The 14048-nt window shown below is 41.4% G+C and overlaps 1 protein-coding gene and 1 non-coding gene across 2 annotated transcripts in view; one reads left to right on the top strand and one right to left on the bottom strand.

Moving 5' to 3' along the window:
- Nucleotides 1-3651: 3651 nt before the first annotated feature.
- LOC101296077 lies at nucleotides 3652-4348 on the bottom strand. The gene is made up of 2 exons (XR_184316.1): nucleotides 3808-4348; nucleotides 3652-3723 (listed from the first exon to the last, which is right to left on the bottom strand). It is a non-coding gene; the product is annotated as an uncharacterized LOC101296077 (transcript).
- A 5616-nt stretch (nucleotides 4349-9964) lies between these two features.
- Nucleotides 9965-14048, top strand: part of LOC101295789 (T-complex protein 1 subunit eta-like) — a 5348-nt gene continuing 1264 nt past the window's right edge. Inside the window, exons 1-12 of the mRNA XM_004295074.1 lie at nucleotides 9965-10025; nucleotides 10142-10402; nucleotides 10473-10598; nucleotides 10695-10898; nucleotides 10999-11168; nucleotides 11262-11397; nucleotides 11808-11924; nucleotides 12065-12184; nucleotides 12318-12416; nucleotides 12503-12592; nucleotides 13597-13678; nucleotides 13880-13968. Of these exons, the coding sequence (XP_004295122.1) occupies nucleotides 10011-10025; nucleotides 10142-10402; nucleotides 10473-10598; nucleotides 10695-10898; nucleotides 10999-11168; nucleotides 11262-11397; nucleotides 11808-11924; nucleotides 12065-12184; nucleotides 12318-12416; nucleotides 12503-12592; nucleotides 13597-13678; nucleotides 13880-13968 (1509 nt within the window). The 5' untranslated portion in view covers nucleotides 9965-10010. The remainder of the gene's footprint in view (nucleotides 10026-10141; nucleotides 10403-10472; nucleotides 10599-10694; nucleotides 10899-10998; nucleotides 11169-11261; nucleotides 11398-11807; nucleotides 11925-12064; nucleotides 12185-12317; nucleotides 12417-12502; nucleotides 12593-13596; nucleotides 13679-13879; nucleotides 13969-14048) is intronic.

Raw genomic sequence — 14048 nt, 5'->3', positions numbered from 1 at the left:
AAAATGAGTAACTAATACAATAGAACATGTTATTTTCATTTATTTCTAGAAATACAAAACTGAAAACAGCTTAGAGATTTTGTTTTTGTGTAATAGAATGTTATCAAGTAAAACAAAACTGAAAGGGGTGTATTATATTTAGATTTCTGCATACTGTTTTTTAAGTGATGGATTCAAAAAGAATTCTTAGATTTATGCAGATTTATAAAGGACACTTCTAAGCAGTCATTTAGCCTTCAAAAATCCACAACTTCCCCTAAACTGCCAGATCCAACCGCTTCAACCTCCTTGCTCCCAATACCCCCGCTACCTTGAGACATCGCTTCAGCTTTCCTCATTCTCCGCCTCTTCTGCCTCTGCCCGCTCCTTATTTCCTCCTGTAGGGTAAGAGAAGAAGACTCATAATTACCTTCATTCGAAACGCCTTTAGGAGAGAGCGGTTGTTCTTCCCGCCGCTGCTGCTCATGTTGCTCAGAGGTGGCGGCAGCTTCCTGGACGGGCTGTTGTTGCTGAGCGGCCACCCAATGAGCACATCTGGGCAGGTCAATGCACTCAATAGCGCATAAAGCCTCTATGTTCTCCTCAATGGCTTGTTCCTTGGCATCCTTGAAAATTTGCTCTTCCCTTAGCGGCCCACTCTGCATTCAGCTCGTTTTCAATCTCTGCCCTCAACCACTGCTTGGAGTCTGCCAAGGCTCTTTGATTAGTCTCTGCCTGGGCAGCTTTCAGGTTCTCAATTTCCTTATACTTGGCCTCCAGCGCCTTGTTCAATGACTCCAGCTCGTTGTCATGTGAAGCCTGAATCCGTTGAAGACAACCTATTTCGTTTTTCATCGAGTCCAACTTTTGATCGTCTTCTAAGGACTTAACCCTGGCATGCTCAAGTTTATTCTTCTGATCTGCCAAGTCATTCTTTAGCTTTAGAAGTTTGACCCGCTCGCGTTCGACATCTTCAACAGCTCGGGCGAGGTTTGCTTGGGTTTCTTTGAGCTGTTGGCGCAAAACGGATTCTTGACCCCTGGCAGCATGCAGAGCATGAAAGACATGAGCGGAAATGTCCATGCAGCTTTTTATCTCATCACCTGAAACCTCAAAAGGTTTCTGCTCACGACGCTTGCCCCGACAACACCAGAGAATTCACAGAAGAAATGAACCAACAATCGCTCTTCTGAGGATGCCCGCTGAATCAAGTCCATAGCAACGACCCCAGCGGTTTCGTCATTACTTGGGGGATCTTGAGCGGAATCACCCCCAGACTACCCTTGCACCCCTGGAGCAGTGCTTGTAGGCTCCGCAGCAGCATCAACCTTCTTGACCATAACGGTATCAGCAGCCTTGGCCACTTTGGAGGGAGGACGCTGCCCAGCTTGAATGGCCCCGCCCATCAACTTTTCTTGGGCGGGGACAACAATTTTCCGCTTCTTTTTCTCGGGACCACTGAGCACATGTGTAACGCCTCAAACTGCACCTCCTCAGTTTAAGCACGTACAGTGCCGTGAGTCTCAAAAGGAGAAACGCAAGGCAGTTAATATAAGGAAACATTTAAGAAAAAAGACAGCAGAAGCATAAAATTATATTTTGAAGTGTAAAATCTTTATTTTTCTCAAAGTACTTTAAAGCAATAACTAAGATTACCACTAAGGCAACTAATAGAAAGTAACAAGTAAAAGGAATTCTAAAGTTCTAATGTTCCAGCTAACTTTAAGCAATACAAATTCTTGATCTCTAACTTCAATTTGAGAAACAAATCACGTGTATAAGAACCTTATACTTCAATCTCAATATCTACAGAATATTATACCAAATAGAGTAAGAATCAGAGACAAATACCAAGACTAAAAACGAAGGACTGAAATCAGAAAAGGCCTTACTAAGTATCTGACCAGAAATATCTTTGGCTAAAAACTATACGGTTAAACTGGGAATTAAAACTGGGTAACAATTGTAATAGACAACCTAAAGATCATTTCAGAACTAGAATCACAGAAAAAGGATTTTTCTACAATTACTTATGATTTTCCAAAGTTCAGATACAGTAGAGAAAAACTGCTGATGTAAATCTATGTCTCAAGCTCTAAGTAAAAGGTTTAAGACATTGAGATTTTAACAACAAGAACACAAACTTGGTTCTCTACCTGCTAATAACATAAAAGAACTGATTTGGCTAACAAAGAAATCTAATCAAAGATAACCAAAACCAAAGGATTAGTAATCCTACTTGCCACAGAATTCAACAACAACAAAATCCAATTCTTAATAGCAACTATTCCAATCAAATAAACAATCATACAAAGATCCCAAATTACCAATCATAAATATGCACACCCAACTCCTCGCCACTATCTCGTCCCAGTGCACAGTACCTGCAACCAAAACTGTTGTAGGGGTGAGCTTTCGCCCACGCTGCTCAAGGAACTTTACCTTTAACTAGGTTTGAAAACCAATAAATAATATGGGCTGCCCAGTATGAAAACATGCTTAAAACAAATTTATAATGAACGACAAACATTTGGAAAGACTATTTCATTTTCAAATAAATGTGGCACCATAAATCTGTACCTGATGGCCGGTCAAATATTTGGACCCACTATCCAACTTACCTCACTATATATGTGTACAACAAGTAAGTGTAGCTAGTGTCCACAAACGCCCTATCGCCTAGAAGCAATGCCACTCCACAAGGGATGTCAGACACTCTTCCGTCCATAGAGGCCCCTCCGGAGGTTTAGGGGATCGAACCCAAGGTAGTCGCTATGCTCCTCACTCTCAAGCCATCAATGTCTCGTAACACTAGTTACCATATTTTTATCGGATAACCAGATCATGCAATCTCAAACATGCATAAACATTTTATAAAATAAAAACCACTAATCAAGGGAGTTCCAGGTCCCCTACCCGGAATCCAAGGCGCAATTTTTTTCACTAAGTTCTAGAATCATGAGCATTCTGCTCCTCGGGTCACTGGAGTCCCTAATATCCGACATTCTAATCATCAATAACTTATTAAACAAATATAAACAATCACGACGATTAATCTCTAATCGTCAAATCAACCCAATCGATAACAATGATAATCAATTTCGACCAATTTCGCAACTATAGCTCATTTAGTTCCAATTTCCAAACCTTGACTTGTAATCGAGAACACATTTAACAATTGTGGTACATCTTTACTTTCAAACCAGTCATTTCATTTTAGCCTCATAGTAAATTTCTTCAGGTTTAGTATGGACATCCAATGATATTTAGTTCCTTTCTTTACTTATCATACAAGAGTTACCAAGGTATTAACTAATCCAAATTTTCTCTTCAAATGTTCTCCTGCTTACTCACTAATAACAATATGGTAAGCTTAACTTCAGTTCAAACGTAAACACACAGCCATGCATTCCACTTCCAGTTCACCATTGTCACTAATTGAACAGTAAAACTAGTAACCAATTCAACTCCCAGATCATGGTCTCTCTCACATACAAACATAGGAGACTTATTTCAACTCCCAGATCAAGCGTAATTGATCAGTGTCCAACACTCAAAAAAAGATACACAGTAGGCATCCAATATAAGTAAAATATCAGAAATTTCAGAGAGTCTGCCACTAACCTTGTAACCCACTAGATCAATACAAAGCCATAAATTTGCAGCCTACACCCCAAACGAATAACAAAGCTACTGAATGATTCTTCCTTTGACCTTCTTTTGTACAATCCTTCTCCAAATCAACTATGTGCAAACGAATACAACATGGTCTTAAAACTAAAGATTGATCAACCAATAACATCATCATCCAGTTTCGAATTTAATTACCTTCAGGTTTTCTATCGAATGAATCGGTTCAAGACTTCAAGGTCAGCTGCTGCTCAATTCCTCTGTGCTAGAACTTGACTAACACGGCTTCCTCTTTTATTGAGGTCAACTCCCATCCACATATGCTCACGAGATAGAAACCAACCCAAGAACGGTAAGAGATAAAACCTAGGAACGGTGGAAGGTCACCGCCGTCGAAGAACTCGTAAAAGGCGAACAACCCAAAATATCAATTTGGTTAAAACCCAACTGAAGCCAAAAACTAATTATACTATGATGTAGAGCACGATGAGAAGGTAAAGTTTCATACCCACATGCAGATGATTCGGTGGCCAGGAAGTGCTGGAACTATGCCGGAAAGCTCAAAGCTTTCGAGCTTCGGGTCCTCGTCCGTCACCGATCAGAAGATCTGCCGCCAGGAAGACATCGACGTCGCGGAGAAGAGTCGAGCAATGGTAGTCTCTGGAGTCCAAGTGGCCGGAATCGTAAGTTGTGGTCGGGTCGTCAGGTCTGAAAGTCGGTATGTCTCTCTCTCGAGCATTCTCAGCAAGAAGAGTGCTTTTATTTTATTGAATGTGTGATCAATGGCCCTGATGAAGCGGTGAGGTACACGGCCCAGATTTCACTGAAACAAATCCTTTTTGTTTTAAATAATTTCTATAATTACCAAACTTCAGAAATTTATAGAAATTAGCTAAGGCGTCGGGAAAATTTCTTGTAAGTACCCATAAACTCATAACATAATATATTTTCTTATCAAACTCTTATCTCATGGACTTGACCTTATGAAAATTTCTGAAAATCTCCTCGAACACATTTTATTGCCATTGAGGTCAATAAACTATTTACCAAATGACCTCTAATTAAGCTTGTCAAATTTCCGGGTGTCACAACATGATCCTTACCTTTTTGTTTGGTGACAACGACATCTTCATCTGAAGCTTGGTCAGCGACCTCGTCAACCCACAAGCGGATTGTGATCTGCAAGAGGTTCCCCAGAAGCGGTTTTCTAATGGGTGTGAACAGGCATGTCCGATTGAACTTTACTTGCTACTCTCTTGGGTACACCGTCCACTACGTCCAACCCCGCTAGCTTCATTTTTTGGTTAAGAATCTTGAAAGCCGCATGACTTAACATGTTGTCTGGGTCTGAAAATTTGCAAGAAGCACCAAGGAATCGAACTGTCGTGCTACTTCGCCTAAGGCTCTCCTTGTGGTGGCGGCAACAGAGAATCTCTCGTCTAATAAACCAAATAAACGGTCATGTAAGAAAAAGATGAAAGAAAACCAAGAATAGATAAACAGGCGAAATACATAGACCTAAAAATGAACCTAGTTGGCGAGTCAAGTTAAGACTGTTCAGACAAGACCAAGAAGACAAAAGGCATTGGTAACAGCACCGCTTACTCAACCACAAAGTCTTCACCCGGTCTAACCTCTTGTACTCAAGATCTGTAAGGGGAAACCACTTGCCAACTGCATAGAAAGAGCGGTCAGTAAATACAGAAGGATAAACGGACAATGGCACACAAGTACAGAAAGCCTAGACGATTACCCACCGTCATTATCTTGGAAAACAAACTTAAGACAATACTTGGGCACACGCGTTTCTTTGTTAAACCGCCCATATTACTAACCTTCTGTAGTAACACACGCGTTAATATATCAATTAGTCTCATAATCAGGAAGATTGGTTATGCAAGAATTTGTATTCTTCTTTTTCTTGCCGTCACGAAGCTTAAATGTCACAGTCCCGCTCCTATTCTTTTGGTCAGAATAGCGTAGTTCGTAGAAGTGTGTTATCTCCGCCATTGTGGGTCACCCGCAACCGCACAACTCCTAGATTACTGCCATGCAAAGTAGGATTTTTCAGCATATTCAACCCAACTTGACCGAGCACCACGCCAAACTCGACAAGGAATACTGAAGCCAAGGATCAAGCGGTATTTGCAACCCGTGACTAAGGAGAATATCACAAATAAGGGCACATCCCTCTGGTAGCTAACTGCCTAACTCACCCTCTGCAATTGGGCGCATCTTCAAAGAACCTGGAATTTTAAATAATCGGCGATTCCTCGTGACGTGGATACAATCCACGCAAGTGAACATATCGTTGCCAAGATAGAGAAATATTATGCCCAAGTTATCGTACCACGGGGATTAGTGGCTAACCCACAATGCTCGGCCTCGGTTGTCACCAAAGCTTAATCAATACTAAATGCCTAGTGATGGGTAATTATAATGAGTCGATATATAAAATGGAGATTGAATGGGGAATTAACTAAATTGACGACAAACTAATGAAAAATAAACTACAAACTAAAGAACTAAAAAATTATGGTAACATGGCAGTGTCGGGTGATCCACACTAACTCTTTTGCAAACATCGTTACCTAATCTCACAAATGCATATCGTATTGTGTTAAGTCTCGTATCTAATATCGGTTAAGGATACTAGACCAATTATCCTTTCGGTGTATCGATTATGCCGGTTAAGGCCATAATCAACTCTCTAAGTTAAGTACTACGCCGGTTAATGCCGCAATATTTAAATTAGAGGCCTAGAGTGCAAGATAATAGAGACCCAAGCAAGCTTAGTTACAATTAAGCTAGCTAATGGTTACCACGCCTAAAATCCTAGATGCACAAGACTAATATGTTGTCAATTTATCAATCTATCCATCAAATTGTCCACAACATAATCTCAAATGGTGACAAAGTTTAGAAACATGCTTCTAACGACGTACACATTCGGATTCAAAACATACACAATAGAATTGCATCTATTATAATTAAAGTACCAACATTTATACAAAATGAGTTTAAGGCTTCACAACCCTAACTCTCAAAATGGAATCACTCACTACCTATAAACAAATAGATCATCAAATACATAAGAAGTTAAGAGACGGGTTAGAGAAGAGAGGAACATAAGCTAGATTCACAAATTGCTATAAGCAACTATGAACCCACTTGAAATTAAGCTCCCTCTCTTTACCGATCTTGAATCTCTCTTGTGGTGATGAAGCCTTAATGCTTGTAGGTGAGCTCTTCTTGAATTCCCAAAAGAAAACTAACTAAAATGAAGAGATGAAGGATTGGAATGGTGATGGATGGTGGGTAGAGAGGGAAAGGGCAACGCTCTTCCCTTTGTGCGGCTGCGTCCTCAGAGGAAGAGAGAATGAGATGCTCGGTCTCTCCCTTCTCCACCCAAAATAATGCACGGTCTTGGTCTTGCTTCATTAGAGAAGAAGTACCCACAAAGTACAAGGAAAAACTCTCCCACATGGAAAAAAGGAGGAAAGGGTCCCTCCCTTACTAGCTTACAAATACAAGCACAAACTTTCAAATGAGGTAAGTCTAAACTCCCACTTTATTCTCCTTTTTACCTAGTCAACATTTATTGACTTAAGCATCGGAGTGGACGCCCCCGGAACACCCAGGGTCGCCCTCTGACTTTGTTTGTTTTGATAGGTTGAGACTCGGAGAGAAGGCAAATATTCATTTCCATGACATGCAGACCAACCTCGATACTATGAGCATACTTGGAAACAATTAGTGCTCTCGTTGAGAGCCGAACTTAAGACCTCCCGCTCCGTTGAGCCATGGTTGAGATCACTCTAGAAGGGGTCAGTGATTTCGGGTCCGCATGTATCCCGGGGTGTATCAATTTTCCCTTACCCAAGAATACTTTTACCCCACCTAATAGCACAATCAACCAAACTGATCTCGCAACAGCTTACGAACTCATGAAACACTATTTCTTTGCTCTCAAGGAGCAACACGCCCGCGAAAACGCTGCTCATGTAGCCCTCCAAGCCCAGCTTAGTGAAATGCAAAAAGCTAGAGCAACTGCTTCTTTGGGCCACCCTTGACCACAGAAATAACTATAATGATTCCCTTGAAAGAGCCAATCAATTGTTCACCCCGAGTTCAACAACAGCGAACCCCAGTGCCACAGTAACCCTACCCCTTTCCCAACCCATGACGAATGTCATGGCCCCCTTTGGGTTCAACCCCCAAGTTATTTATATGAACACCCCCCTTGTTAACCATGTATTGGACGAACCAGCACCTCGCCCAACCCCAATCATTACGGGAGCACAGATAAACCAAGTTGTTCCCGACATCCAAACCTAGTTTTTGCTTCAGTTAAGCAACTCCGTGTCACATCTAGAACAGAGAATCAACTCCAGGCTAGAGTCAACCCACCGCCCATATGTTACCCAAACTATGTGTGCTGGATCTTTCACCACACGTATCCAACTTGACAAGAAGCCTTCGGAAGCAAAACCCTTCAAGATTAAGAAATATAACGGCACCGAGTGCCCTTACAACCAACTAGAGTTATTCCAATCTCAGTTGGATTCCACTCAGTATACTGATGCCCAAGCCTGTCATGCTTTCCAGGAAATTCTAAGCGAAGAGGCCTTGAGTTGGTTTCTCCGACTTCCAGCACACTCAATTGATAGCTATGACCAGCTCACTCAAAAATTCCTTAACCGGTTTATCCTCTTAGCGAGTACCAACCGGACAACAGCCTCCTTGTTCAAAATTCAACAGCGGGATGATGAAAACCTTCGTCATTTTGTCACACAGTGGCAATCTACAACTGCCAAATATCATGATTTAGACGAGTCGGTAGCCGCTGTGGCCCTCCTTCAAGCCCTTAAACCAACGTGTTTTGTTGTAGAGCTCAACAAACCACATTTCAGTTGTTATGATGACTTAATTGTTGAAGTCACTCGCCATGCCCAAGTGGAATATGACACATTTGGGGAAAGGAAAAGCAACACTAGGTCCATCTCAAACACCCGGAGCTAAAAAGGAAGAGGATGGAGCAAGGACGACAAGGGGAAGCCTGACCGTCCCAACTATATATGGGAAAAACAATGACAAAACTCGTGATCGACACCGTAATGCTCCCTATCGACCACTATCTCTCTCCCCCCCCCCCCCCCGCATCGAGGCCAACCCCCACATTCCCCGGTACGAGGTACACACTGCCCTCACTATTTCGTATGAAGAAATTTGGAACTGACACAAGGAAGAGATTCCCCCTCCACATAAGCGGCAAGGACCCAAAAAACTGCCTACAAACAATGGTAGATTATGTGTTTACCATGAGGAGAATGGACACGATACCAACAGTTGTTTTGCCCTCAAAAATACGATTGAATATCTCATCCAAAATGGACAGCTTCAACAATACAAGATCCCAGTTGCCGGGGCTAATGCCATAGAAGTTTATGGAGAGATCCTGACTATTCATGGAGGGCAAACCCAAGGATTGGATGAGAGACGAGGAAAGCGTGCATGTCCCCGTGGCAGTGAAGTAGAAATCATACAGCTCCGCCAGCAATGTGCCCGGGAGCCCATCCCATGGGACAGTAACTTTTACAAAAGCAAACACACTCCAAACCCGCCATAGCGATCCTTTTCTAGTAACCCTTCATATCAATTACCGACATACACGCCATGTCTTAATAGATATCGGGGTTGCTGTTAGTGTTATGTTCAATGACTGTTACAAAGGGTTCAAACGGGGACGGGATAAGTTATACCGCAACCACGAGCCTCTAATCAGCTTCTCCGGAGAGATAACACAGCCCTTGGGCTCTACTTGGTTAACAATTACGGTTGGTAGGGGTCAAATCGACCAAGATCGTGACACCCTTCATTATTGTTGATTGTCTTTCATCATATAATGCAATTTTAGGAAGAGATGTCTTGTGGGGGTTACAGAGTTTTATTGCAGGTTATATGTTCCTCATGAAGGTCCCAACCCCGAGAGGATGGGTCACAATCAGAGATGGATCACCCCTAACTAGGTAATATAATTTAGATTTTATGAGGGAGTCAATTTCCAGTCATATCTAATTTTTTTGTTCCTTTTCAATCTTTATTTACAACCAAGCAACACACTAGAATAGAAAATGAAACTAATTTCATTTTCATACCATGATTTCCCACCGAATGAAAACATAATAGCCACATAACAAATGCACAAAGCAGTAAATGAAAAGGCAACATAAACAAAATGGGCCCAGGCCGAAGCCCAGACTCAATTACCACCAAGCCCATGCCGAATCCCATATAGAGTCGAGCCCCTGGAACTCACTAAACCCTAGTCCTCTCTCTTTATCACTCACTCGCTGAGACTCTTATCTCTCTCTCTCTTCTCCATCGATCAATCGGTAACAATGGCGGGTATGCTGGTACGCTCTCTCTCTCTCGCTCTCTGTAATCTAATCTGTATTAGTTGTTGGGTCTCTGTAATCAATCTATCTGTGTGTGTTGATTGATTGGTGGTGAAAATGAAACGGAACAACAGCAACCGCAGATCATACTTCTGAAGGAGGGAACGGACACCTCTCAAGGGAAGGCGCAGCTCGTCAGCAACATCAACGCCTGCACCGCCGTCGCTGACGTCGTCAGGACCACCCTCGGCCCACGTGGCATGGACAAGCTCATTCACGACGACAAGGGCAATGTCACCATCTCCAACGACGGCGCCACCATCATGAAGCTCCTCGATATTGTTCATCCCGCCGCCAAGATCCTCGTCGACATCGCCAAGTCTCAGGACTCCGAGGTATCCCTCCGAATCTCAGATTCAGTTTTGGAATTCCATTCAGGCATGTAATGTTGTTTTTTCGTTGTAGGTCGGTGATGGAACAACTACAGTTGTTCTGCTTGCAGGCGAGTTCCTCAAGGAGGCCAAACCTTTTGTTGAGGATGGGGTGCACCCGCAGAATTTGATCAGGAGTTATCGGACCGCTAGCTATTTGGTAATTTCGGAGAATCAGAGTTTCAGTTTCCCCCTCTATTATGTTCGAAAATGCTTTGCTTACTCTTAAGTTTGTGCATCTTGAATGGATTTGCAGGCAATTGAGAGAATCAAACAGCTTGCTTCCAGCATCGAGGGGAAGAGTCTCGAAGAGAAGAAGGAGCTACTGGCTAACTGTGCTGCTACAACTCTCTCTTCAAAACTCATCGGGGGAGAGAAGGTGTTCTTTTCAAAAATGGTTGTGGATGCTGTCATTGCGATAGGCGATGAGGATCGTCTTAACATGATTGGTATAAAGAAGGTAAAAATCTTGGCCTGGTTTGACGTAAGGAATACTGTTGGCACGGTTGGTTAGTTTATACTGTATGATGTTAATGGTGGAATTGGTTCGGCATTTACAGGTTGCTGGTGGCAACATGCGTGATTCTTTTCTAGTAAAAGGTGTTGCCTTTAAGAAGACATTTTCTTATGCCGGTTTCGAACAGCAACCAAAAAAGTTTCTTAATCCGAAGATTCTAATACTAAATATTGAATTGGAGCTTAAATCTGAGAAAGAAAATGCTGAGATAAGGTAGGGCTAGGGCCATGTCGCTCCATTTGAAATTTGTTGCAAATGCCTTTAATCAAATTTCATATTTATATTGATGCTTTCATTTCCTTGCAGATTGTCAGACCCATCCCAGTATCAGTCCATTGTTGATGCTGAATGGAATATCATTTATGACAAGCTGGATAAGTGTGTGCAGAGTGGAGCCAGAGTTGTTCTTTCACGGTTGGCTATTGGTGATCTGGCAACTCAGGTGATGCCTACATTCTCCCTGTTAATTTCCCTCTGGATTAGTCCATTGACTCTAGGGCAACAAACTTGTACACACTCGTTTACTTTGTGGAGAGGAAACACGTATCCCAAAGTAAACGAATGAAGAATTTTTCCCTTTAGTTGTGGTCATTTTCTATAAATCTTATTATTTAATGTCACCTATCTCACCTGCTGCCGAAATCTTCCTGATTTTCTTAGAAAATTTATATGCTATATTTATCATGGTCCTATTTTCACAATATGCTTGTGTATGATCTATATCATTGTGGAATTTAACTTGAAATTTCAAATACTTGTAGCGTTTTTCGATGTGAAGTAAAAAGTATCATCATAATGCCATTACAGAAGAGTTGTATGAACAAAAAATTGATGCATTTGTTTGGTTGACAGTATTTTGCAGATCGAGATATATTCTGTGCTGGCCGTGTAGCTGAAGAAGATCTGCAAAGGGTAGCTGCAGCCACTGGTGGCACCGTACAGACATCCATCAATGATGTTATTGATGAGGTTGCTATTTCACCTATTGTCACACTAGGTTTATGTGCAATTGTGACGTTTATTTGTCCTTAGATTACTATGCAAGTGTTTCCTTTTATTATTTCTTTTGTTTTTGGTTGACACTCACTTTTTCTTTGTCTGATTTGTAGGTCCTGGGAACATGTGAGTGTTTTGAAGAAAAGCAAGTTGGAAATGAGAGGTTTAATATCTTTAGTGGATGTCCATCTGGTAGGACTGCTACAATTGTTCTTCGTGGTGGAGCTGATCAGGTATGCCTTTTGTTAAGCTTTCTCATCTGTCATTCTGCTCATAAGATAGCTTTGTATCCTTTTTCAGTTCACTTATTTTATGTTTCCTTTTCAATGCTGTTCTCACTGGCTTGCTCTTGGATTCTTATTTTAGTTCATTGAGGAAGCTGAACGTAGCTTACACGATGCAATCATGATTGTTAGAAGGGCTTTAAAGAATTCAACTGTAGTTCCTGGTGGTGGTGCTATAGATGTATGTGTTTTGGACTCCTAGTTAGTATCTACAAAGTTTATCTGATTCGTTTGCCGTGTTGATTGTTTTATTGTGTTTGGTGGCAGATGGAGCTCAGTCGTTACTTGAGGGACAAAGCGCGTGAAATTGCTGGGAGGTCTCAATTTTTTATCAACTCATACGCAAAAGCTTTGGAGGTACGCATTTTGGCCCTTCTTGTTAAATTGGCTGTTCGTCATGACTTTAAACATAGCCAGTGGTTAATGCAGAGTTAATTAAATTGCATATAACATGGGAATTATGTGACATTGGATGAATTTTCTACCATTTTTTTTTTTGGGTTGCTAAAGCTTAGGGTAGCCATCAATATCCAGTTTTGCTTGTTTATAGTTGAGCAGCGTATCCGTTGGGTTTGTTAAAGTTGTTCTGTTTTGACCTTGATGAGGTTAAACGGTAGGTTAATCAGGGCAGGTGGATAATCTGAATCGGAACGCCAACTGTATTTACTGATTAGTCCATTACATGGAGATGGTTTGTTCTCTGTGAAGGCTCTTCTTTCCCTTTCAGACCGTATTCCAAGAATTGCATTACAGAACATTGTCTTCAGTATTGGGGCTACTTGATTTTCTTGAAGCCTGTATATGTACATGATCTGTTTTAGCTTGGAAACTAGAATGATTTAAAAAAAAAGAGAGAAAAAAGTAACAAAAGAAATATGATTGGGCAGGGTTCACCTGGTTAACCAAGAATTTTTCGTCACCTACCCTTGGAGTTATTATGAATGGCGGAGATTAAGATACTTTAATATGTTAGTTTAATATCTGACCCTTGAATCTTGAATCAATTGTGGGTGTTCATAAGTTCTCGGTCATCAGGTGAAATAAGTAGATATCCACTCAAAATGATTTTTATAATTCTAAATGTTCTTTGTGCCTCTGTTTTAGGCCATAGCTTTGGGTATCAACTGGATCTTTGCAGAAATAAATAGGCAGAACTATTTTTGTCCCAAATGGATGGTTTATTACTGAACTGCCTGGGACTCGTGTTGTATAGGATTTTTCTTCAGTTCGCATGCAACTCTCAAATCCTAAATTTTGTTTTGTGTGTTGCGGGGTTTAGGCGGGGAGTGTGATATGCCACACTACTAGTAATTGAATGGTGGTAGGTGGTCTAAATAAACTGTTCTCCGCTTATGTTGCAGGTTATTCCACGACAACTATGTGACAATGCGGGATTCGATGCGACTGATATGCTAAACAAACTAAGACAGAAACACTCGACAGGTTGAGCTTTTATTCTTTTAGAACTTATCTATTTGTTTAGTCAATCTCTTCTCTGGATGACAAACATAATCATTTGTTAATGCAATTTGTTATAGAGGACACTGTACTGAAAACAATGATTAATATGTATTGGATAGTTATGTTGAATGGTTGTGTAGGCATCCAGTAATTGTTTGCTTTCAAAAAATAAATTTCTTGCAGGTGAGGGTGCACCTTATGGAGTTGACATAAACACAGGAGGAATAGCTGATTCGTATGCCAACTTTGTCTGGGAGCCAGCAGTTGTAAAGGTATATGCTTATTATCCTAACAGCAAAGATGTAGTGCATAGCCACATGCCCACATCATAGTACCTTAACACCCCCCCCCC

This window comes from Fragaria vesca, linkage group LG3 (assembly GCF_000184155.1).
Source record: "Fragaria vesca subsp. vesca linkage group LG3, FraVesHawaii_1.0, whole genome shotgun sequence".
Lineage (NCBI taxonomy): Eukaryota > Viridiplantae > Streptophyta > Magnoliopsida > Rosales > Rosaceae > Fragaria > Fragaria vesca.
Note: the sequence above shows the minus strand (reverse complement) of the source record. Positions and strands in the feature narration are given on the sequence as shown.